Here is a 26986-nt window from a genome sequence, read left to right on the forward strand (position 1 = left end):
TCAGAAATAGTTTATTGGATTTTGTATTTCAAAGCAACAAACAAGCTCAACAAATATTCCCTACCATACCACCTTAAATTTAGACCTCTGCAGCAGGTTCTGAAAAATCAGTTCATATATTTGCAAATCTGTTTAATTTGTATTGTACACAACTATGTGGATAATAGTGCATTTTATAGGTTGTCATATGAGGACACATTATGAATCCAGTAAAGTCTCCCATTGTTTCTTTGCTGTTGGAGTAATATTGTGCAATAATAAAATTCCTCTGTTGAAAGTAAAGTAGCACAATTTCCTGAAAGATAACATTTTGTTGGAGTCAGCAAGTAGCCTCGTTTTGGGGTGATATTTATATATTTCCACTGTCAGCTTTGAGCTTTCCATAACAAACACAAACAGTGTTGTCATTAAATGACTTTTGAGAATTAAAAAACTGGCATAAATCTAAGTCCAATACAGACATATTAATTCAGAATACACATCTTTGTCACTTTAGAGAAAAAAAAGAAACATTTGAATATAAAAATATTTCTACACAGAAATACAAGCTACAATTGACCAGCAATTGCAGTAAAATACATAATTAAAAAAACAATCATCATTTTTACAATAGTTAATTTTACTCATTAAATTTGTGTTTTCATATGATATTTTTTATCTGGGTCATTTTGATCAAAGCTGACTAATCACTGGATGACAGCTGAAAGCTTTCAGTAGCATACAGTATGTTGAATTCCTTTTGAAGGCACCTGGGGTAACAGCAGTTAAGGCAAACATTAGTTACATAAAATGCAGTATTACACTGTATGACCTCTGCTTTGAGGATGTATACATGTCCAACTATCTGAAGAACTTTTGCCCGCCATTTAAGACTTCACATACTAAAACTCCTGCAAATCAACCTCTACATAGTACATAATCCAACCTTTCCCCTCGCCATACGGCCTAACCACAGTAGATATGGGACATAGAAATATATTCTAAATGATTGAAGTTTTGAAACTTGAACAAAACTTGTAACAAACTGAATGACCGTCATCATCAGTTACACTCATGACCCATATCTTCACCGAAACAGCACTTTCCAGAGTCCATCCTACAACTTGGCAATTCCTCATAAAAAATAAACGTTCTTATTATTTACACAACATTACAGTTGATCAGAGATATTATCTGTCTAAATATGTCACGGTCTCGTTTCTGCTTCCATTCAAATCTTTCTACATAACAAACATCTACAAGCACCATATGAATACCGTGAAGCACAACTACTGTTTAAGATCAAGTGTGTCAAGTTTCGTCATTCTTCCTCACTATTCGAGTTGAAGGCAGTTTCCGTTGTGGATGACGGCAGGGATACAGAGGTTAAGGTTAGGCACCTTCCTGTAGACAAAGTGGAAGATATGTGCTCGGGGCCGGCTGTGGAGCTCGGCTTTGATTCGTTGAGGGTGTGTGTCTGGTGCGAGCTGCTGGCTGGTGTCCTCAGTGACCAGAAACAGTGCGTAGTTCTCAGGGTCGGGAATCTTGAATTTGAAAGCGCAGACTGAGCAGACTTCTTCTGTGGTGGTGTAAGAGTAGACGATCAGTGTTTTGGCCGTACAGCCTGTGTCCACTTCTTGCAGGGCCACACGGAGATAGTTCTACAGAGCAAAACAAAAAGTCCTGTGTTAAGATTAGGTAGAACAGACGCAATAAATAAAAGAAGTGTTAATGATGAGTTAACAAGAAAAATCTAATGCAGTTATAGCCTCAGAAAGATATTGCATGCAGTTGTTAAAAGTTCCACCAGAGGGTGCTTCCCATCCACATGCTGTGATGTTAATAGATACTGAAGATATATTCCTTTTCCATGACGAGGGCCAAAACAGCGGCATCTTCCATGCACTCTCCCAAGGCCGAATGTGAAGTTTCGATTTAACTAGAATTGGTACAACTTAGACTCACTGCCTGGATTTTCAAGGTGGGTTCAGGTCAGGCGTGATACCTGAAAGTCGTCCACTGACGGCACTGAACGCTGGGTAGTACGCCGGCGGTGCCACTGATGCAGAGTGTTCCTGGCCTCGGAGCTCAGTACTCTGGCTGCCTGCTCCTCCTGGAAGTTCTTAATGAGGGACATGGCTCCATAAGCACTTGTCAGGTAGTAGCCACCTAGGGCACAAAGCAAAGAGAAATGTCAGAGGGATGCATGGAGAATGGGGAAAAAGACAGAGGACAGAACTGACAGTGAAACTAGTTGTCAGAAATAGACTCTAGAGTCACCAAGTGCCTGTGATGACAATCACATCTTGGCTGTTGATCTAGAAAAGAAACCAGCTGACATTGCATAGAGTCAGATGTAAAAATATATCACAACACTTCCTGATTGGTAATACAAATGAATCATATTCTCGTGTTTCGATTCAGAGAAATATATACTCACATTAATGGCAAATGTGTCATTTCACAATTTCAGGGGGTAATCATATCACAGCTTCGATTGGTATTTTTCAACTAATTTATTGACACTTACATACACTAAAGCAATTCCTACATCAGTTTATATGCCAGACAGGTTGACGTTGATTGGAAAATATTTCACTCTGGGAGCCTTTCTTTCTTTTGAAACTGTTCCAGCCCTTTCAAATCAAACACGACAGGAATCTCTGACCACAGTCAGTGTGGACCTCCCTTCCTATGCCTATGTTTCTCAGGCTCTCACAAGGAACTTTCTTGGAACTCAACACAGTCCTGATGAAAGACCAGTGTTACAATGAGCTAAAAAAAAAAAAGTAAAATTATATAACTAAAATAAACAAAACAAAAATTAGATAATCATCTCTCATTAGAGAAAGTCTTTCGGGAAAAAACAGTACTTATCTAATAACTTTTGCATCTACTGTAATTCAGCATCATGACATTGTGGATATTTGAACAGCCTTGAGCAAAAGACATGCAGAAATTGCATCTTGTCTTCAATCTAGACTTAGCAGTAAGGATTAGGGACATTCCTACGGGCCTTAAACTGACTCATGTAAGGTTGGTAATATTAGTCACAGCAGTTTGTGTCTGTAACTGCTCAGTAAATTCTCAAAGCGAGACTACATAACTAGAATAAGAAATACAGTCTTCCTCTTTCCCTCTTGAAAAGTTGAACTTATGAGCAATACAACCTATGCTTGTTCAGTTTCAATACACCCAGAGTTTTTGTTAAAGTGAAACTAACATTTGCTAGTTTCAAGTCGATATTAAGCTATACTACAGCTTCTACTTGCTGTACTTTTATATTATGTTTTAGCATTTACCATTATCCTGTAACTGCCACATGTGGCCAGAACAAAAGTTACACTGTGTAGCTTTAAAATTGTGTCAACTAACACATAACCTGTGCAAAATAGCTAAAACGGGCTCAAATGCTGTATCAAAACCACAACAGTTTGCAGACTTTTGACTGATTAAGACATAGTTGCAACAATGATAGCATGAGGGGTTGAAAGTGATTTTATTTTTCCAAATTACCCAATTAGAAAAGAGTTATGTTTTAACATGTTGCACGAAAAGAAATTGAGTAGTGGAAAGTTGTGGAGTTGTGTTTGTGTCCACCCAGCTCTCTTTTAGTTTCCATCAACCCCCTAAGAAAAATATCTGTTTTTTTAGCTCTTGCTAACTTTGTGCATTGTTTACAGTGTTTAGCTCCCTGTTGCTGCTGGAAACCATGTTGATTGATGCAGGCCATAAAAACCACTATAACAATTTGTTAAGGACACAAGGGAACTGCTGAATTGAGTGCTTATTCTCCATAAGCGTAGTCATTTGACACGTTAATATAGAAATATTAATTAGAGCAGCTTCAAGAAACAAAATGAGGGCTGAATAATGAATCCATGTACCTTATATCACCACAACTATCTGAAAGAGTGGAATACGTGACCCCTATGCTTCATCTCTAACCATAGGAAACATTTCTACATTGACATTGAGTCCTGCTTCCGTTGACACCCAGTTAACGGCTTCCCCCTGGACAGACATTCCTTTGACTGGGATATACAAAATACCGGAATTCCCATTCACCTCACACCACATTGTAATGTGCCTGACCTCGTCAAGTAAACATTCAAAATTGTAAAACCTGAAAAACACCTAGTTTCTGGGTGCTTTGTGCTTTTTGCATCCAAAGTTCACAAGTTCACACATGTTCACACACCTTTTGAACTGTTGACCAAGCTGTTTTTTCCACTATGTTAACAGACATGAAAGGGTGCAATTTTATAATGTTAAATACCAAGAAATATATGAATCATGAAATCAACAAGATGTACCCTCTCCTTGAAGCAGAGATGGGTCCAGCAGCTCCATCATGTACTGGATATCTGTGTCCAGCTGAGGCATGTCACACTGAGCCACTACATAGGTCAGCATGGGCAGGAAATCATCAGCACCGTACATCCTCCCTGGAAGGAAGCAGACAGAGAGCAGAGAGTCAGGTACGTGCAGGCCAGAGAGAGGGACAGCCTACAAACTTAATCTGAGTGGAGAAGGTGTTTCACACAATGTTTTATATTGCAAAAAGAAGGCCAGACCTCTCCATACCTGAGTTATCTTGCATGATGGTGTAGATGAGTTTGCATACACGCAGCAGAAGTGACACCTTTTTCTCAGGGGAGTACATCTTCCTCATGTTTAGGAACTTGTGGCGGATCTTCTCAATAGCCATGGGGTCAGGGGGCACTGCTCCATCCACCCCCAGCTCATGAGGCCCCTTGGTTTTAGCCAGAGCCAGATTCTCCTTCAACTGCTGCCAAGCTCCGCTGTTCACCTGAAGACAATACAAGACGTTGTTTATGGGAAAGCTAATTTACCCAGTCATCAAGTTCTGTGGTTAGTTTAGTAATAAGAAGGATTTTTTGGGTTTGGTCACACAGAAACTAGAAATCCAAATCAGCAATTTGACGTACAGTATTCTTGAGACATACAAGAAATAGCAGATGCTTTCAATAGCAAATGCTTCCTGACTTTGTCATAATAGATACATGAAGAAATAACTAGAGAATGACTCTTGTATAATACAAAAAATATAGTCCTTAACATCTCAATATTTAAAATGTCTTCGAACTCTAACAAATTGCATGTTTTGAAAAAAGTCATTATCTAGCAGGAAGAAAATCTCCTTTTTTATGAATGATAGTGTGGAAATTATCGAGACCAACTGTTTTACCACCCTTCTCATTCTTTCCTTTTTTTCTCCACAGTCAAACACCTCCAACACATTACATTGTGACCTTTAAACGTAATAACATTCTGATCATCTCACCTGGAAGTCATGTAAAGCCACCTCAATCACGCTCTTCAGAGGCTTCAGAACACACTTGTGCATGGCCTTCTCTAGCACCTGGTCTGTAGAACATGACAGACACACACAGGCCACAGGAAAATGAGAAACAGGTATTTTTGAGTGTTCTAGCACACTGACGAATTAAACACACTATTTATTTTTGAAGCAAACAAATGAGTAATGTTTTACAAACCAAAGGGTGTCATTGAGTATTGCGTAAGAACAATGACAGAACATTAAACTGAAACTGACTGTCTAACACTACAATTACTGGCCATTTGGGAGGTGACACCCTTCATTGGAAATCATTGTTTGGTCAGACACTTTACTACACAATAAATTACATTCAGTATTTTATACAAATACAGATGGTAGCCCAGCCAAACCATAAAATGATTATGACTTCACAGAACCAGATATCATTGGCCAGTGATACACACTGTAGGATTTATCTGAGCTCAAGGTATAATAAGTGCAATTTTCTATGCTTTGCTCTTGGGACACATATTTCCATATATGTCCTTTATTTACCACTGCTATGCACTTACAGTTTATTACAGTAAACCTTTATGGGACTGATAAATATTGTAGCTTTGCTCTGGATAGGTTTTATCCTGGAAACACTAACTGAGCATGTCTAGCCACTAACTATACATGCAAACAATATTAATTAATACGTTTTAAAACAGCATTTTATTTTATTTTTTAAAACTAAGCATTTTAACCAATCTGAATCCCTTCTACTTCTTGGTTGTTAACAACTGCAAGCAACCAAGTTAATAAATAACCAACTAATATAACCTAAAGATTGACATTCAAAGCACTAAAAGTCAAGCTTTTCCAGATGGATTACATATTTGCTATTTAGGTAAACGGCAACCTGAATGGACCTCTACAATGGCTCCATCTGTACCTCAGATCTACATAAAAAGACTTAGGGTAGGGCTAACTTCCTTCCCACCTCAGCTATGTCCAGCATCGCACATTTACACAATTGTGTCTTATTGTTCCCTGGCAGCACTGACACTACTATTCATGCTACACAGGCATCCCCAGCCTCCAGCCAGTGTTAACAGCACACTTATGCAATGAGCTCCACAGCACAGAATACATGTTTTTCAACGGTGTAAACAAGCAAACATGCACATGCAAAATCCTGTTTTCGTAGAAATGTTTTGTCTATTTTGTGAGTAGGAGGAATAGCGGAGGAGTACAGTGTGAATGGGCTCCATTTGCAGTAAAACACAACAGTTCATTCTCTGTACAAGAGCCAAGCATTTTAGGTCACCTCAGGTAAAGATTTGGAAGTCCTCTATTGCATGCTGTTACGAAAAATAAATCTAAAATCGTAAACCAGGAAGGGCCGGAGGTGTTTAGAGAGGCTGGACTGCTCACACATTGTGTGTACACAGAAGGGGGAACAGAGGCTGCACAGGGACACACACTCTTGGTCTTACAACAAACACACACACACACACACACAGAGACAATTTGTTTTGCCTTATTAAGAACAAGCTTTGACCCCCTAACTACTACTGGTCCTAACAAAGTTCATATTTTTACCAGGAACACACAAGGTAACAAAACACACACACACACACACACACACACACACACACACACACACACACACACACACACACACACACACACACACACACACACACACACACACACACACACACACACACACACACACACACACACACACACACACACACACACACACAGGACCGGACTTCCCAGTTCCCTCCAAAAAGGCCCATTTCCTTTATATATTGAGCAATGTTTGTTATCAGGTGCTATCTCAGCTACAACCTGTTCAAAGGTCTCCCTCAACTGAAACTAATTATCGGAGAGTCTGTAAAGTCATATACAATGTACACATACACACACACACACGCCCAAGATTCAAAAAATGCTCAAAGCAAAGTTTAAATTTGTGCAGAGAAGAGCCCTTCCTCTTCATTCACATCCTCCCACTAGTTCTTATCTCATGTTGACAGTCTTCCACACTCTCTTTAAATAAAACACCTAACCGTTGATAATTCAATGATTGAATCTCCTGACCTCACAAACTAAATATCTGAAGTTTTATACACTCTACAGACACTACCACGTTTCCCCTTTTACCATAAAGAAATAAACTCTATGACATAACATGTAACATTTGTTTCAACAATAACGTAACTGCACTCTTCTTAATCCTTCTATAAATATTTTAGATGAGAGTTCAGTAATGAGCCAAGTTCCACTTCTCCTTTCCTTTAAACATATTCTGTGGGATTGTAGCATGACGTCAGCCAGACTGTCTGCTTGCTGCTTGAGAGTACTCTGCTTTGTCTTGTTTTTACAGGATAAAATAAATGTAGCAGGTTTTGTAGGCTATACATTTCTTATTGTGATTCAACTATTTCATCAGATCATGCAGATTTCTCTTATGATAGAGTGTAGAAGACTTCAAACATGAAAGTATTGTTATTCTCACACAGAATTCCAGCTTAACTTTTACTTGCAAGCCTGCTTTGCATTTCTTCACAGTTCCCCCTCATGGAAGGCAACATTTGCGAGCATGAAACACTTTATGTGCATGTCTGTGGTCTGTTAGCATAACCAGAACGGAGCACTTCTGTCTCTGAACAAGGGTTTGCTGTTATTGTTTACAATGAACAAGGGGTGTAAGATGAGGGCAAAGAAATACTTACATATTCATGCAAATACTCTTGTCCATAATAATCTGGTTGGAATGAAATGTCCCTTTGATGGAGCTGCTCTCGTCTGCAAACTTTATTTTTATAATCATCATGACCTCAGTGGAAAATATCAACAAGTTTTATACTATTCATTAGCATGAGATATACAGCTGAGTATAAAAAAGTTCTAAAATGAGTAAATAAACTAACTTTGAAGCCAACTTTCAGAACTTGAGATTTTTTAATTGATGAGGCCACATTTAATGTGGTACCAAAAAGAACTTAAGTTTGATTCCCAGCTCTAATAAAAAATACAATTCAATAAACTTCTGCCTTTCAAAATGAGCCTCAACTTTTGGCACTGCGCTGTGAGCTTGTGCCAACTAACAGGGGCCAAGAATAACTTATTGGGGCACAGCACACTGGCATTTCTGTAACTCAACACCAGTTCAAAAGCAGACTAATATGGAAACCTTGAACTTGTCTGATTCCCAACATAACAGCAAGCCTGGGCACCTACCGAACATTGTCAATGAATTATGTCATTTTGAAATTCTCTTCTGAAGCTAAATGCTAGAGGTTTTACTTCCTAAATTAAATTGGAATTAAAATATGTAGGGAACTGAAGACGGATGTGACTAAAATGCTCACAAGCATGCACCCACACATTCAGGAAGATTATTTTAACCTACACATTACTCACCCACTATACACCCAACAAATCTTAAAACTTCTAGTTGTAAGACTGCTTGACTTACCAATCTGGTCTTCAGGTATAAGTGACTCTATAGGAGGGTCCATCTCAGAGCTCTGGCGCAGGTAAGCCTTCATCTGTGTCATAAACTGCCTGAGAGTCTGCAGAAAATCCATCCCTGATGTGTGACAGCCCCGGTTCTCCTGAACAAAGCTGATGTAGTCCTGGACCAAGGAGCCAAAATATGAGCTTTTGTCCCTAGATAGCTCAGCGATCCTTTTCACCGCCCGTCTCTCAGGGGTCATGAGGGAGCTGAGCATACCGCTCACCTTGCGGAAGCGTCCTTTCAAGGCCCTGGGGAGAATAAAGGATCCTCCACTCAGACTCACGCCAACCTTTCGCCTCCTTGCTTTGAAGGATGTACGGAGGCGCATTTCTAAGTCCGTCTCCAGGCCGACCCCATAGTCCTCCTCCTCTTCTTCCTCTCCATCTTCATCATCCTCACTGCTGTCCTCCACTGTGTCTTGATGATTAAGATGCCGGGGCGGGCTGGGGGCCAAACCCAGGGAGAATCCAGGAGACTGTGAATATTCCAGTGAGTCAGAGGAAGAAGTAGACATGCTCATGTCACTGAGCCGCTGGCGTCCCCTCTCATTTGGGATGGACAGACTCCCAGCATTATTTTCCAATAATCCATCAGCAGGAACAGAAGGGGGAGGCTGGCAGGGTGGGAGCTTGGCACGAGACAAGGCTTGGGCGATAGTCTCATCATCCAGGGCAATGTGGCAGCGGTGGGATTCCAGATCAGGCTTCTTAGGCCTTGGAGGTGGTGGGTTTGAAGGCACAGGGATTGGTGAGCTGGCAGTCTTGGATGGGCTGCTTTGCTTGGCACCCATGGGCGGTCGAGCAGGTGCTGGACGCTTGCTGGACTGTTGTTTCCTTGTAGCCACAGCAACGGTCTCTGGCATGCTCTTGGGTCTGGTGCTAGGAGCTGGAGGTCCAGGTGGAGGTGGGGCAGGGCGCCGGTGTGGCATTGAACGGGGAGGAGGAGGACGAGGAGGAGGGGAGCACGATTTTCTGTCCACTTTGGTCTTGTCCGTGTGCTTGTCGCTCTCTTGGCTGTTGCCTGTCAACTTCATGGGTGCTTTCTCTGCATCTTCTGGGTTGTCATCAGGTTTGACAGCATGTGAAGGTGAATTTTCCCCACAGTGGTGGTGGTGATGAGTCTGGAGAAACAGGGGATTGACAAAGCAGAGAGGACCACTGGAGTGTCTTCTCTCAAGACAGAAGGAAGGTGGATGAGCGTGAGAACGTAGCGTAGGAGGCGCACTGTCGCAGTGAGCCCCGGTGTGACTCTGCTTTGACCCCTCGTCCTCCCTGTTCCTGTTAGTACGCTGGGGGCTGAGGGTACGGCTCAGAGGGCGACAGGGACGGGGGGAGGTGCGACGTTGACTGCACAGCGCAGAGTCCCAGAAGCCTACAACATATAGACACAGAAATACTCAGAGGTAAACATTAACCAACTTTAAGACCGACACATACTTCCTCTAGAACAATCCTAAGTTGTCAGCAACCACTCCAACGGCAAACACACAGGAATCTACACAAATCACTGACACAACACTGAAAGAATGTAAAAGAACACAGACACTATTCTCAACAATTTCTCACCAACAATTAAGATGTTTCCTAAAAGTTTTCTTGTCGGTCTTTCTTCTTGCTCTGGTGGCAGAAGTGAGCCGAGTTCAGCCCTGTGTCTCTTGGCTCTGATTCACAGAGTGTCAACACACACCCGGAGTCATGGAGAGGGAGTAGCCCATGCTAATCACAGAGTGGGAGGGCACTAAACACACCATACAGCACACAGTTCCAGTTCCCCCAGTCCTTCTTCCTGCTTTATTTTCCTCTCTCATACTTTTACCCTGAGATGTATTTCCCTGTAGCTCTTCAATCAAATGACTGAATTTTCTGAGTCTTTTTTCTGTTGCTGAATGACCATTTATACTGACTGTACAATGTCCCATAACAGTGTAGGACATTTGCTCCTGTTTTGATGCTTTTGTCTGCATTTCCACTGAATCATTCCATTGTTTTCAGCTATTTGGCAAGACAGGCCTCATGCTAACATGCACAGCTTTAATGACCCCTTGAAAAGAAAGATTCTACTGTATTGCAACTTAAATACTGAGATACAACACATTTTTTAAACCGAAATGAAAAAAACAGGTCATAAATCATGCTCATGCACAGTGATTACCTACATAAGCCCAGTGATGACTGGTGTTGCAGACTAAAAATGGAAATGTTAACTATTGCATTCCTGGGGCAATAAAGAAGCCAGGTCCAGCTGGTTTCATATGTCTTATAACACCTCAGTGTCTGGAGACTGAAATCTGCCTTTGGTATTCTTACTGGTGCATGTGACCAATGAGCACCTGACACTGTGGCAATGACTGTGGAGCAAGGCTGAGGCAGGCGACCCACTATAGGGTACAAATATGAGTGCTGTTGTCTTTGATTTATGTTTATTGTAGTTGTGATATATGATTGAAAATGTAATCTCCTATTGGTCAGCATGAATAAATAATAAAGCTGGTTGTTTCTAAAGGCTGGGTAAAACACTGAGGAGGACTGAGGTGTAAACCATGGATGTATTAAGAAAACTGATTGCTCAGCCTTACTGCCAATTTTTCCTAGTGGCCAGTCACAGTGTTACAGTATTGCAGTGGTGGAGGTGGTGGGGGGGGGCTTACAAACCAAAAAAGTATTTTTTCTATAGACCACCATTATAAAAGAGACATCTGTTAAACTGTTGACAGGACAACCAGAGATACAAAATACATATTAGTTTTTGTATTGTGAATTTTATTTTTTATCAATGAATGAATGTATGAATGTTTTATATTTGAAAACTTTCCTCACACCTAGAAAAGGGTTTTTTTTATGAAAAAAACTGTATTGACATTCCAATGTTAAGTCTATGATGGGGCGAGCAGGAACTCACAGGCAGTGCCGACACTCAAACATGGCTGACATCAACGCTACTTCTTCAAATCTTATTAACAGAGCAATTTCCGAAATGACCAGCAGCACACTTATAAGACAGCCTGAATTTAGTGTTTGAGAGTAGAATGAGGTATTGGTCTGTGAAAATTGTTCACTTCGTATTTTTAACAAGAACACATTTTGAATAGGCGTCAGTTTGAACATCTGGTAGTCGTAGTGTCATCTGTACAACATGTCATGTATTAGTCACGTCACACCCAACACTTGAGTTGATCTTTTCAACGAAAATACTTTGTTTACTAAGTAATTGCAATCATTACGATTTGTTTTGTGTTTTTAGCGTGGTTCAGTTATTGACTATAAATCTATTCACTTCCTGCAAATGTTTCAAAATGAAAAGTCTACCAGGAGTGGTGCAGAGGTCAGGGGGTAGGTTATGCCCTTTGAAACACTGGAAAGCTTTTAATCTGGAGCATCTGTTCAGGAAATACTCAGTTTCACTGACTGGTGAGCTTGAAATTGTTATGTTGTTGTACTGATGGAGTTAGTTATATAGATGTAAATTACTGAATTCATCAAAGCACCTGATATACATTAAGATTTGACTTTGCATTTAAGCAACAGCAAATTGGAATTAATATATAAAGTTTCTTTCTGAATTTGAGGAATTTGCAGGCTCTTGGATGTACACTGAAAAAATTCTGACCGAGACAATCATGTTGCCAGTGAAAATAAAAATACAAGATGAATACTATCCTCATGAGAGATATACACAACTCACAAAATCTTCATGATGTCATCTCTTCCATCAAAAACAGCTGTTTTAATAAGTTGAATTGAAGCAAAACTTGCTTTTCTAGCACGACAGTATTCTCCATGCTCTGCTGGAAGCCAAATAAGTGCTCATTTAATTACAATATTCAAATATCACAGAAGATGCCTGTACCATGTGTTTATGCTTCACATGCGTGTGACCGAATACCACAACAAAGATTGAGGCAATTTGTTTTTTGTTGTTTTTTTTTAAATAGAAGCTGTCCAGTGGAGAAGGGGAGTTCCCCTATATGAGTCTGTGAGGAATTTTCAGTCTCTTCCCCCTAAGAGCAGCAATGCATAAGTCAGTCCCTTGCAGGCTAACACCCTCCTCCATTCACAGGAATGCAGACATGCAAATACAATAACAGCTCTTCGAGTTTTTAAGCTATGACACAGGTTACTGAGCTTTTTACATAAGTGCTCATACTTGTGAAGTGTTTATTGTTTTAATACATGTCTGAATTTGGTGTGATGGTATGTATGTGTGTGTGTGTTAAGACAGCGCACGGCCTACTGCAGCTTTCCACTTGCCACTCCTTTCTCCCACACACTAAGCAATGAGCTATGCGGTAGGCTTCCACTGTAGGAAGCTGACTCACTGCAGTTTCACAGTAGCTATGCCTAGAATAACGTGACAGCGATGAAGTGACTAAATCTGTTGTGAAGGCAGACCCGAATAGTCAGCATGAATTGACACAGAAAAATAAATAAAAACCTGTGTGTCTTTGCTTGCTTAGTTGGCTGACTGTTTGCATGTTATGGTAGGTGTAGCACACACAGGTAGACATCCTAGCACACTGTGTTGAAGATAATAGGGTATATCAAAGGCCAAAACAAGTGGTTTTACTTGAAGAGCTCCAATCTTGTGTACTCATATCGCATGTATACATTCTACACATTCTCAACACAGTGAGCATTATGCTTTGACTACATATGTAAGTTCTTTCATGGTTGTGTAGTAACGTCATTAGATACAGTTTATGGTAACTAGACTATTTTTCCTTCGTGGCACTGACACTAGAGAGTTTGGGGTTTGTTGGCTTAATCATCTTAATCGTTGTTGACCTACATTATATTGTTGGGAAATCAAACCCAGAGGATTAATAAGAAAAGAACACAGACTAAAAGTTCACTGTGACGAATTACCTGTCTCAAGATAACCATAACCCTAACCCAAACACACCCTGGTAGCATTTAATGTGTTTGTTTTCAAAGTAAGCCGGTACACTGATAGCGTCTTGATTTGCATCATCACAGGTTGGTGCGTCAACTTGTCAGGATGCACCATAATCCTATTTTTTTCCAGCACCGACATGCATCAACGCTTCAGAAAAGCTTCAGTTTTATTACATTCGCTCACATGATCGGCACACCATAACTTTTTCTTCAGTTGGTACAACACGTTGAATGTGTGCTATAGGCATTAACACTGGTCAGGTGACATGACACATGAAAATCTGCAAATTATTTCCACCAGTGTGAAATGAATGTAAACTAATGGCCACCTAAATGCAATAATTGTAAGGACTTACTGTATACTGTAGTAGTACTTTGAAAAAATGGTGTAAAGTAAGTATTAAGGGAACCCCGTTGAGTTTTTGACCACTAGTAGTGCTATAGAGCAAGGTTTTTATGAGTGGAGCCCTGATTTGTTGTACATACATGTTTGCACATTGCTAATTGAACCTACCAACCAATGGTTTCACACTAAACCTTAGCAATTCACTAACAAAGGCAGCGAAGAACACTGATAACTGATATAAACATGAATGTAAACTATGCAGGTTCCAAAATATTTACAGATGTTTTAAGAAGAAAATCCATTCAACACATTTGTTTAACCTCAACGATATACACAAAGTATTTTTGTGAGTAACACTGAATGTAATCATGAGTTTTGTTTGTTTACAAGAAAACGCCACAGGGCCCCTTTACATTTAGATGATTTGTAGTTAAAACTTGCAAAACCACTTGTATGGTCCTTTTAGATGTGTTATCATGTAGAGTTATATATTAGACTACCTGCTCCAAGCTGAGCCACCTCCTCCAGGTCTTTCTGAGTTTTGGCAGATGCAATGGCCTCTGGGAGTTTGAGTGTGAAAGGCAGGACATCCCTAAATGAAAGATGAACAGGCAATCAGTGTAACAGAATAATACTGTATAACAGAATGTGAGAAATACAATATGAGAAATGAAGCTGAAGTAGCAATCAAATAGAACTGCACGTGTAGAGGGTTATAAAACTTGACCTTAAAATGCTGATATATCTGTGTACATCTGACAATAACAAAGCAGTAATTGTGTCTCATCAATGCTGTTCACTGTGCAGCATTTTACAGTCAAGGTTATCATGCTCATTGTCCTCATTTGACAGTAATAACCCTTTACAAAAGTGATGATGCTATTAATTTGGTTGGCAAAACAAAACCTGAACACTGGCATATAGAGAAGTGAAAATAATTTCATAAACCGTACATATAAACATGCTGACACACCTTTTGCTTCCATCAAAGCTCTTGAGATGTACCACACATATGTGTTGGTGTTGTCAATGTAAAATTAACATGCTGCTGAAGAAATGTGCATATGAGAAATTTAGAGGGTCTGTTTGCTTTGAGGTCTGGGTCTTTATTCGAATGCATTGTTTGTGGTGGATATCACTAGTGGCATCAGCTCCTTCCATTTCCTGTGTCTGTTGTTAAATTACTGTGTCTGTCTGTGTCTCCTGAGCTTCCACAAGCTAAAACAAGAAGTGAGAGCCCTCAGGCACTAAAAGCTGACTGCTTACTCAACAAACATTATTTTCAACCATGCCGTTTCCATCCCTGAATCACCAACTTGTCACAGAGAAACAGCAGTTTGAGGGGAAAAACACCCAGGGAGAAGTTACTGTATAGGTGATGTGAAAGATGGACAGAGAGATGGAGAAAGAGAGAAATGTTGGTTATTTACCTGCTAATACAGTAGAAAGCCACCAGGCGAAACAGATCTGCAAAGCTGATCCCAGAACCATCAAGAGAAAAGGCTACAAACAAATGAAAGATTGACAGATTGAATTATAACTCAAACACAGGGGCTCAGATAAAGCTTGCACTGCATTTGCATTGCAACCTTTGTTTCCTCAATAATGGCTCTCCTCATCAGCATTTTACAGTAGTGTTTTTAGTCCTGTTTACTGTTGTAAATATCCAATGCTTTGTCATGAAACATGGTGCAGACATTCATGGTTCCCATACATATATATACAATTCAACTTGATTACAATACAAAATTAAAATAATAAAAACACTTGTTGAATACAATGAGTCAATATTTAGAGCTGCTATCAGTAACTTTCTAACCCTTTGTACACCATATACTACTTTTTTCTAAACCCAACCCTAAACCTAAACCTAAACCTAACCCTAGCCATTCAAGCACAGCTAGCTAGATACAGTGACAGGGCATAGTAAAGCTGATTCCCTCTAGTTATCTAATATTTATTTTGTCGGATTATTATTGTGGTGGTGTGGCTAGGACAGCAATTGGCCCCATTACACGACAAACAGGGTAGCAAGTAGCACTACAGGGGGTCTAACACTGACAGCTAGATGGGGCCATATCACATCAGAGCTGTGACCTGCTACAGTCACTACCACAACATAGGGCAAGCTCACATCCCATTTAGGCTGGGACCTGCTGCCAAAAAATAGATTTGGTTGGAACAGCCACTAGGGTAGCACTGTTAGAGATGTACCACCTATCACCACTGGGGGCAGGACTGGAGCTTTAATATTGCACTGATTTGTGGTTGTTACAATCACAGAGGAGCAGGATCACCATCATCTGGGTGAGTAAGACTGTATCACTGCACCGGCTTACTGCACTTCTTGCCAAACCTAACCTTTTTTACTACCTAACTTTGCTACCTTGACTAGCATTAGCAGCAAGATGTGCTTCAAACCCCAATCCTTCAGCTCCTCTACACTATACACAGCTGCTGCGCCAAGACCAACCAGTGTTCCAATTAATGGTGTTTTAATACAGTGCTTTTTGTGATATCCAATTATTAATTATTTCTTTATTTTTAATTTTAATTTAGTGTATTTTACTGTATGTCTATGAGAATACAAGAGTGGATGATGTCATGATTTTTAGCCATGACAGTAGCTCTAAGAATAGCAATGATAGTTTTCTTTGGTCCAGACTAAAAATATCTCCATAAATACTGGAGCCATAACAATCTGTACAGAAGTTCATGATCCCTATGAGATAAATCCTAATGACTTTGATGTTCTCCTGACTATACCTTTAGTGCCACCACAAGGTTGACATTTTTGGGTTTGTGTAAAATGCATTGATGACTATTGTGGTACATATGTGGTACAAATACTCAGAGTTCCTTGAAGATACTTGTACATTCTGATGACTACATTAATCCCATGACTTTTTATCTAATGCCACAAGCAGTCTGACTTTTTGGTTTATGGTAGGAACAAATATAAGATTCACTGCAGACATTATTTGCAGTGTAGAAACCCCTCTTCACCCAGCATGCTTCTTGTTTCAGAAAGCCTGCCCTTCCTTTGCAACATCAACTTTAAGTTTCTACATACAGCCACATTCAAATACAGCATTTATCCCTCTTAATTCAATGGTTAAACATAGTTTTGAGAAAGAAAGTGCATGATAATGAGCACTGTAACTTTAAAAGAACTGGTGACAAACAAAAAAACCCTGAAAAAGTTCAATTCAAACTATTCATGCACAAGTCCAACTTGATTCAGCAGTCTGTGCAGCATGAGAGGCCAACTGGGGAACAGCTGACCCACATCTAAAGGTCATACCCGGCCAAGGGCACTCCTCCCCCTCCCATGTGAGCTGTCATTTCAGCCGGGAAAATCCACAGCTGGTATGTCATCACACTTTGGCACCCTCACAGCTCCATGACTGTTTCCAAATACTGAAGTGCAGCACTTCAATGTAGCATGAATTATTGTAAGATTATAAACATGTTTATGAATTAAATTGTGTTTCTATCATCAGATCAGTTCTTATCGGCACAATAAAGTTGTTTTACTGCACCTTATGTGAGTGTCAACATACATAGTCAATGTCACGCTAATGGCAACGCAAAGAAACATGTGACCCTGAACAAATGCTGTAAGTCACGGTCAACTATAGTCACTTACTGAAGGTATGTGCATTCTCAATCTTTTGCAGCAGATCATTATTTCACTTTATCACATTAAACCAGTGACTTAATGAGACGGTTGCATTTACAGAGATGCTAATCTCTCTTCTTTAAGGAGTCAACATGCTTTCGAGCCCACTGTGTTTCAACATGGCTCACGCAATCACAGGCCAAACTAATGTACTTCCAGTCACACTCTCATTTCTCATTTAAGTATGACTTTATCTTTGTACTCAGCATGTGGAGGCGAACAGGAACCAATATTTAATCTTTGAGTCTGTGACCTCGAGTACGGTGTGACTGCAGAGGAGGTTGTGGAAGAAGACGTAATCAGAGGACCAAAAAGAAACTGAAAGGCCATAAATTGAGCTTCACGATAAATGGAAGCTACTAAACCTATTGAATCAACAACATCAGCAACACACATACACACAAAACACATTTACCACCTGCTGCTGCCGCCTCAGATTACTGCAGAACCGGGCCAAACCGAGGAACTTCCAGGTCACCTCATTAATAGTAATGATTGGCGCTTCAGAAGATCATGTGATCATGGACTCAACCATTAATATATAGATATTTATGCCCTGTTGTTTTGTATGGTCATCTCTATGGAGAGAAAGTAGTGCCACTTTTATATATATTAATAATTTGTTAATTGGTATGCCCAGGGGCGGGGCTAGGGGGGTATATAGGAGTGAGCTGTTTGCGGGGTTGTGGTTGGCTGTTGAAGCATTGAGCTGTATGGAAGGAGACCAGCTGAGCTGCCCGTTGTTGGAGATCTCTGTGTAAATAGTTTCGTTACTTTATTTTTGTATTTTCTTCTTTTTTTTTGTTTTGTTTGCTGCCATTGTAAATATTGTTCACCCCTCATCACTGCCGGTTGTGGGACTTGGTGTGAATAAAAAAACAATCCTTGCACTGAAGTCTCGTCGTCTGAGCCATCCTTACCACCTTGCTGAAAACGAACCCGTGACAATACTGTACATTGTGACCCGTCTGTTTGATGAGTGTGTTATACATATATGTCAAACATTACAAATAACTTTTTCATGCTTCCTTTTTCTCATGGAGTATCAGATTGTCTGGTATAATTTGTCGTTAAGACCAACTTCTGAGGGTCAATCTGAAATAGTTCTCAGTGATGGAAGGTGTCTAAAGGATTATATGCTTCCAGTATTCCAGGTGAAGCAGAATAAAACAAGCATTATTCTTACTGTACTGGCTCTCTCTGACAGGGAAGTGGCTGATAGGAGTTTCAGACTGATCCTCTTTCAGACGCACAGAGAGGACCTTTCTCTGAAGAGCGACTGACTTCCTGACCAGGAACACCTGCACCACAAAGTCATAGAATCAAAAGTCATGAATGCTATGTTAAGATACTATTTAAAGGATTAACATTAACATTTCTATCCATATGAGTCATGAGGGTACATGTTTCCTCACCCCTGGTGGCTGTTTGAGAAGAATGCGTCCGGCCTCTTCTTCACTGACTGACAGCAGCAGCCACACCGGGTGGGTTTGAGTCAGTCTGTCCAACACACTCATCCTCCTCCGCAAGGAGTCATACCCGGAGTCCCTTTCACCCCCCACCCCACCACAGAGGGGGGACTGTAGGTAAACGCCACACACCTCACTTTCCAGCCTGGTAGAGACAGGGAGAAAGAGTGAAACACTTTCCCCATCTACTGGTGAAACACAAGCATCAACGTAACCAAGTCACTTTTTAAAATATTGTTGTAGGAAATCAGATTTTACTGAATATAAAGCAATATCAACATGGCAGAACAAGCTGGCTGACGACAATAAATCTCCTGACTCACTATGGTAATATTCCCACATATTATGAGGAATAAATAGGTTGATACAGGTGTTGACTAGAAGATGGAAAGACGTGTGGAAATCAACCTCACCCTTGTATATCCATGGGCTCCTTGTTCACTGCTGGAGAAGTCTGGACCATCTCTTTCTTCAACTCCCCGATCTCCGAAGCAAATGTGTCAATCAGCTGCAAGAAAACCGAATGAGAGGCTTTGACTGATGAGGGAATATAAAAAAGAGAAGAGGCGAGAGAGCAGCAGTAAACGAAACTGATGGCATTGCTCAAACATATTAGAAATCAAGGAAAGGAGACTAAAGGGGGATGGACAGATTGCGCTGGTCACTTCTGGAACAAAGGGCACGGAAACAGTTAGTCATTTTTCCTGTGTGTGTGTATCTCATTTCCTATAGGCAGGAAACGTGGAAACAAAACATTGTCACAAAAGGACCCCCATCATCATCCAAAGTGTGTCGAAAAGTCAGTTTCTACAATAAATGGCACAGCTGCCTGACAGGACATGTAAACATCTGGATAATTCAGGACAGGAAGAACTCTGTCATGCAGGACTATTTTTCAAGCTCAGAGAGATAAAAGTTGTCTCCACTATCATTTAAGTCTATTTCTAGGCCTAATTTGTCAAGAGAGTGAAGGGTGGTAATAACAGTACATCTGATAATGCATTTGTACTGTATTTAGTTAAAGCCCACAACTATCTTTGGAAATAGTGATGACACTAATGTGGAAGTGGAATGTCTTTTATAATCCAAAACACCAAACTCACAAATACAAAAATAAATCTTTTATGGTTGGCTGCCCAACTGATTTGGCATGTTGTTTCTGTATTTAGAATAAAAGGAGAAAGGGCGTGTACAGTATAAGCAGCTACTCCTCTTTAAAAAAACAGCTCAGTTGCATAAAGATGGCAACTAATTGTTTTCATGCTTCCTTGTTTTTTTCTGTGTTTTCCACATTTCCTCATTCCACATTTTAGAGTGCTCGCTGGGATACTCAAACATATCTGAGCAGATGTTAAAATTTGGATGCGTTACACTGACGCAAACAAGACAGATTCTTAAGGCCAATTTAGATTTCTTATTGTTGTATTTGGCCACAGAGCACGATATTATGAAGACCAGAAAATCTAGGCAAATAAAGGAAAGTATGTGAATATGAACCATACCTGGAAAATCTCTTCAACTCCACCCATGAAATACCATTTTCAAACAAACTCTTGAATCCAGTTTTCTTTTTTAATGAAGGCTTTCTGTACCTGAACCAACACTTCCATTACACATATCAGCCAGTAGGAGGCAGCCTTTTCCCAATCTTTCCTCCAATATCTGGGCTCTAGGCCAAACCACAGTCAACACAGGCCCATATAACCCCCCCCCCCCCCCCCCCCCCTAGGACTAAGTGGAGCCAGCTCTCTAAAGCCTCAGACTCCCAAGCTTTCTGTCAGGTCAAAACTTGTATTATACAACACGAGTGGACGAGATAGCTCCAGAATTGCCAGAGCACGGAAAACTCAAACACAGACTGGGGATGCCCAATTTGAACCCAAGTGAAGAGAGAAATAACTATTAAGTTACAACTGAGCAGAACTGGGGAAACGGCATTTTTTAATTTCTGTGAGAGCTGTGAGAACCTCAGCTACAAAAAGAGGCACTTTAAACCGCGTGACCCTTGAATTAGTACTCTTGGTACTATGGTTACACCCTAAGGAGGGAAACATTTGGAAAACCACTATTTCTTTTCTTTCAGACCTCTGAAATCACGTATAGTCCTCAAGAGAGTCATTTCTAGGTGACAAAACAGTTCATGGAGAAAATAATCTAAGTGCAGATGAATTGATTATGTGAAGAAGTGTTCATGTGAATGAAGATGAAATTCAGCTCAAGCAGATATATGACACCACAGAATCTGAAGCAAGTCATTCCCAACTGGGCTGCCACTTCACTTGGTCAGCTTATTTGTGGCAAATTGATTTGTTAAGAAATAACCACTAACACATACAATTAACTGACTTTATAATTAATCTACTCATTTTCTTGTCCAACGTTTGATAAGAAGATCAAAACCACGTCATGGCTGTACAAATAAATATGAAACTACAACGAGCAGCCGGTTATCTTAGCATAAATGGTACCATTTGTACTCCGAAGTAGGAAATTCCGAGTTCCCAGTCGGATATTTCAACTGGAATTCCCCCTTAAGTCATATTTCCGACTCAGAAGGTTAGAAGAACCTCACCAGCCCCAACTTCAAAATCCAAGATGGTACCCCCAGCATCAGCAGTGTCAAAGTTGTATTAATATCCTGTTTATTAGCAGTTATGTCTTAATTGTGTTTATTTGTATACACAGCACTGTCCAGTTTCTATCTGCGGATTTGCTGCTTTGCTGTTTGTATGCGCAAAATACAGTGAAATGCATTTTAATCAACTGGTATTGCTAACCTGGCAAGAACCGGTTTTCTGACTTCTAAGCTGGAACCATTCAAACTCTGGTGTGACATCATTCCTAGCTTTGACTTTCAACTTTTGAGGAAAATGGAAAGCAGCAAAAGATTGCTGATTAACACATTATGTCTTGCTTGTGAAAAATCTGAACTCTAAAAGTGACAAATCCTGGTTTTACTGGTGATTATGTGTTTGGTTGGTTCTTAGCTTGGCACAGTGACTTCCTTAAACCTTGTAAGCAATCAAATTAGCATGCAGCACACAGCTAGCTAGGTAGTATTCCATTATACAAAATGCACACAGACAGGGGGGAATTTGTGCCCTGTGGTCTGTGACCATGGATAGAAGAAGAAGAAAGATAGTCATAACATACTGTAACGAGGCAGGCATTGAATAATCTGAATAAAAACAATGGAGTAGTGCCAGAGGAGGAGACATGGGAAATTCCTGAGCTAGAAAATGAAGGGCAGTGAACACGAGAGGTGCTGAGTGAGTGGATCTGGGCAGAATGCCTCATGGAGCTCGGTGATGGCGCCCATACAGGCCTTATTTCACTCTTATGGCTTTTGTAGGAAAAACAACTAATATCCAACAACAAAAGTTCTCCTGTCTTCTTCTGTGTTCCACATTCTGACTTTTATGAACCTCCACTGTTTCCACCCTTGATTGATTTCAGTCACCCTTAACAAAACATGAATGCAGAGTTACAGAGACTGAAGCAGAGGGACATCTCATGCACAGACATACACACAAGAGGGTTTATTTATTCAGCTCCTGTAAAGGTTCTGCTGTGTAGAGGTAAGTGATTCTCTGCATGGGCTGCTGTTATAGCCATGGATGGAGTCAATGGGAAACTATGTGTTTGGTTTTGACACAGACACATACACAGAGCGCTTTCACAGAGTAAGCGAGGACGGAAAAAGCTGCAATGGAAATTAAAAGCCAGACAACATTTAGTATTTGTTTCATAGCCCATCTCTACATCTGCCTTTTCAGCTATAAAGTGGTTTTAATGTATTCATCTGTGCCAAATAATGAGTTTGTCAAACAGCCAGATGCTGCCAGGTGAAAGTTGTAACCTTTTATTGAGGCACGTAGTGCATCGTGAGTTTTAGGTCCCATTTTACAGAACAGCAAGAACCTTACACTGTCAAACAAAAAACCATGTCCAATGAACACGGCTGTAGATTCTTTGTCTATGTCCTGTTATTTATATGCACAGCACCTCGGAATATAACAAATACATTATACCTATTAAGGACATATGAGGAGGAGAAGATTTGAACTTTGAACTAAGGATTTTAAAGGTGTGAAAACAACATGAGTTGTGCAAGAAAAAGGGAGGTTAAACAGCAGCTTTCGAAAATTTCCTGTTGCATCTGTTCCTTAAAATTGATTTGTGGAGCAAGACCTAAAACTGTCTTGACTGAACTATATTTAGTCAGTTTTCTTGGTGTGCAGTCAAATGCAGTAAATGCAACTATTCATGGAATTACAGTGATGTTAAGAACATTTGTTAAAACACATGCCATTCAACAGGAAGAACAAACTATAGAACATCTATAGTTGCTTCTACCTCACCTATGGCAAAGACTTTGATTGGTTTAGCCTTTTAATGAACATTTATGGCAATTATAGAAAAATCATTATCTTATGTCACACTAATGGCATTGTTTTTACAACCTGCTGTGGTTTCTGTTAATCTACTAGAGCCTCAAAATAGAAGAAATGAAACCAAAACTTTAAAAAAGGAACACAGTCTTGACCAGTTGATATTCTCATGCTTTTCACAGGGAAGTCAAAGTTCAAGGGTCAGCTACGGAGACGTTTCCAAGAAGCTTGCATGAAGTTTCTCAATAATACTTCAGCCGTGGACCCAACAGAGAGGCCTGAAACTGGGTTGCACCGGTGAAGAGCAGTCGACCTAATCGCACTCTCACAGTTATGTATGGTATGTGTGCTTATTTGACTGGTAGTAGATGAATGATGAAGAGAATGTGATTGAGGCAGCAACAGCGGAGAAGAAACAGATTCAGCACCTGAAATTTAGAGTGCTTTAATAAAACAAGAATATGACATCTAAGAATGTGTGAAAAAAAATGCTGGTGTTATTTTTATTTCTGAGGGAGGGATGTTGAGCAATAGGGGTGTATATGAATTGCAAGCGATGGTGGAAGACAAAGAAAAAAGAGGAAAGACAAAAAGAGACAGATGAAAAGGGTGTGGAGGGGTGTCAGAGAGACATGACGACAAAGTGAGAGGCAGAGAAAGAGAGTGAGTTTTATTACTGCTGCGAGTGTGTTTGTCAGGCTGCCATCAAGTGCAGCTGGCATTCTTCTCTTCCAGCCCTCCTTCACTATATGGCAAACAGAGAAGGAAAACTGTCATGAGACAGCTCCACTTTTATGTTTCATCAATCAATACTCTATTACATTTCCTGAAAATATGAAGAAAAATGCTCAGTCAGAACTAACAATATGAGAATTTGAGGCCAGTATTTAAACTCCAAAGAATAAAATACTTCCTGAGGCCAAAAACTCATAAATTATTGTTTAAATGCATGAGAAAATGTTCATGAGGGACACAGAGCAAATACTGTACTGATCCAGTACTAGTGATGTCTTCCCCAAATTTGAAATCTTCATAGCATACTGCATGCAACTCATCAGGATCATTTTTATGTAAGTTGACATTGAGCCAGGGGTTGCTGTGATGCTAAAAAATGAGTTTTTGGTATACTGTGACTGAGTGACTGACAGCAGAAACACTTTTTATAACAACATAGATAAAGATAACTTGAGGTGCCTTTGTTACAAAGAACCATCTGCAAAATCATCCTTGGAGACTGTTTGGAAAAGGGAATAAACTTTCAAAAAAATACTTGGCAACTGATTGGATGAACCATCTGTCCATCACAGAGATGGAAGTGCGAGGGAAGGTCCACTGGCAGACCACTTGTGACCACTGAAATGGGGATGAAGTAGATTAAGAGAAAGGACTCCACTTGGGCTGTCAAGTGAGTAGATGACATCTAAGGAGTGAGCCCACGACGGCAGGATTCACTGTCTATCAGTGAAACACAGAGGAAGGAGGGCGCCCACTTGACTACCCAGAGGATGCCATCACTCACTTGACCATCCCACAAAGTCCAGCATGCCTCAAGTCTGCAACTATGGGATAATAACATCTAGTCCTACACAATAGATCTTGGCAGGTGATTGGATGAACTATCTATCCATCACCGTTTATCACTGGCCCTTGCAAGGCAGCTGGATTCACAAAATCACAAGATAATGCAAGAATCCTTATAGGATGCTGATTGGTCTGAACCAGACCACAATAACATAACTTGAAATCTGAAAAGATTTACAGGATTCTTGCGTAATATTGTGATCTTGCAAATCCAGCTGCCTCTCAAGGTAAGAAGAATTGGTCACATCTGTCGACACACTTAGAGCAACAAAGCCAGTATCAGTTCAATATTGAGCCAACAAACTATATTGGCTATACTGTACCTTTAATAAGAATGCATCCCTAGTCATTTAAAGGCACTATATAAATCAGAAATATCTTTCTATGTGAATAAGTATTTGTTTTGTTAGTGACAAACTGATAAAAACCAAAGTTTGGCAAAGGCAGAGCAGCTACATAAACACTGAAGGGAGAGAAAAAGAGATTTTCAAGCTGGACTGCGATACAGTTATGTAATCTGTTGTTACACACTGACTGTCTTCAGCGATGACTGGGTAAATTTCCTTCTACCATAGCCAAGGATTATAGCCAATAATAACTCAGTAAACAATATACAGCTGTCAATGTCAATTCAAAATAAAGGAATGATTAATAATACAAAATGAAATCATACATGAGAATATCATTTTAAGGTCAAGTCTCTAACGTTACCATAATGCCATACAACTAGTGAGTTTGACCTGCTTATGTTAGCTACTAAAGATAGCCTTAGTTAGCTGCCTTATCTTCTAATATGTATCATAATTTTCTGTTTAAAAATAACACAAAGCATTTTATATGATAATAACCAGAAAAAGAATAGTGGGGGGGATCAAGGTAACGACTCAAACTAATAAAATAAATAGTTGTTTACTTTATAGTAACTCATATTAATAATGACATAAGGATCTACAATTGAATCCACTTACATACAGGTATGTGATTCAGCTATTTTAACACCATACCAGCTGAGTTATAAAATGAGATACAGTTACTGCTAGTCTGCTAAACTATGCTAGTTAGCTGTTAGCAGGGTTTGTTTATCAGGGCTTATTTTCCCCCATGATGACTGGATCTGGCTATTGCCTCTTTTATAAGGGATGACAAACTAAATCAGCCATATACTGCTTAATTCAAATCTCAATTTCTTACTTTCTAGAAAGCAACTATGAAAGGATAATGATGTGCTTTGGCCAAGATATGTTTTTACAGAATTTACATTTCTATTGCCTAATAACTTTAGATATGGTGACATGTATGTGAGAAAGTCACATTCTGGTCTTAACTCAGCAGTTTGGTTACTTGGTTTTGCTTTTGTAGGACAGTGCAGTGACTCAAACTACATTTTTGTTTATTTCCTGCTCTAAACAGCAAGAGTTGAGTCATCTGTTGAGTTGCTGTTATTGCTTGTGAAGTGTTTTCTGATTTCTAAATGTTCTCTGGAAAGTCAGTTACTCATCCATCCATCCATTCAGCCATCCATCAGTCCTTACCTTGAAGAAGCTACCACTCCTGTCCATGGGGCCAATCGGGGGATTCCCTGGTGGCCTGCTGGAGGCCATGTCGTCTTCCTGTTGACAGGACTGGATCCCTCTTACGTCTGGGTGTGTGTCTATGTCTGGGAAGACGTATGCATAGGCCAGAGCTCTGTGAGTCAAAAACACACACACACACACACACACACACACACACACACCCACACACACACACACACACACACACACATCAGTCCAGACACTTCAGCTGTGGTGCAACCAGAGGAAATTCCTGCTTTGGCCACAGCCA

General features: G+C 40.1%; 1 protein-coding gene across 1 annotated transcript; it reads right to left on the bottom strand.

Annotated features, from left to right (window-relative positions):
• On the bottom strand, positions 1-26838 carry LOC128372518 (ras and Rab interactor 2-like). The gene is made up of 12 exons (XM_053332616.1): positions 26695-26838; positions 19604-19698; positions 19137-19335; positions 18908-19022; positions 15470-15542; positions 14540-14631; positions 8760-10172; positions 5288-5370; positions 4567-4792; positions 4296-4427; positions 1985-2148; positions 1-1640 (listed from the first exon to the last, which is right to left on the bottom strand). The coding sequence occupies exons 1-12, from the start codon at positions 26761-26763 to the stop codon at positions 1314-1316; spliced, it is 2988 nt and encodes a 995-aa protein (XP_053188591.1). The 5' UTR covers positions 26764-26838; the 3' UTR covers positions 1-1313.
• Between the last annotated feature and the right edge of the window lie 148 nt (positions 26839-26986).

Source organism: Scomber japonicus, chromosome 2, assembly GCF_027409825.1.
Source record: "Scomber japonicus isolate fScoJap1 chromosome 2, fScoJap1.pri, whole genome shotgun sequence".
NCBI classification, from domain to species: Eukaryota; Metazoa; Chordata; class Actinopteri; order Scombriformes; family Scombridae; genus Scomber; species Scomber japonicus.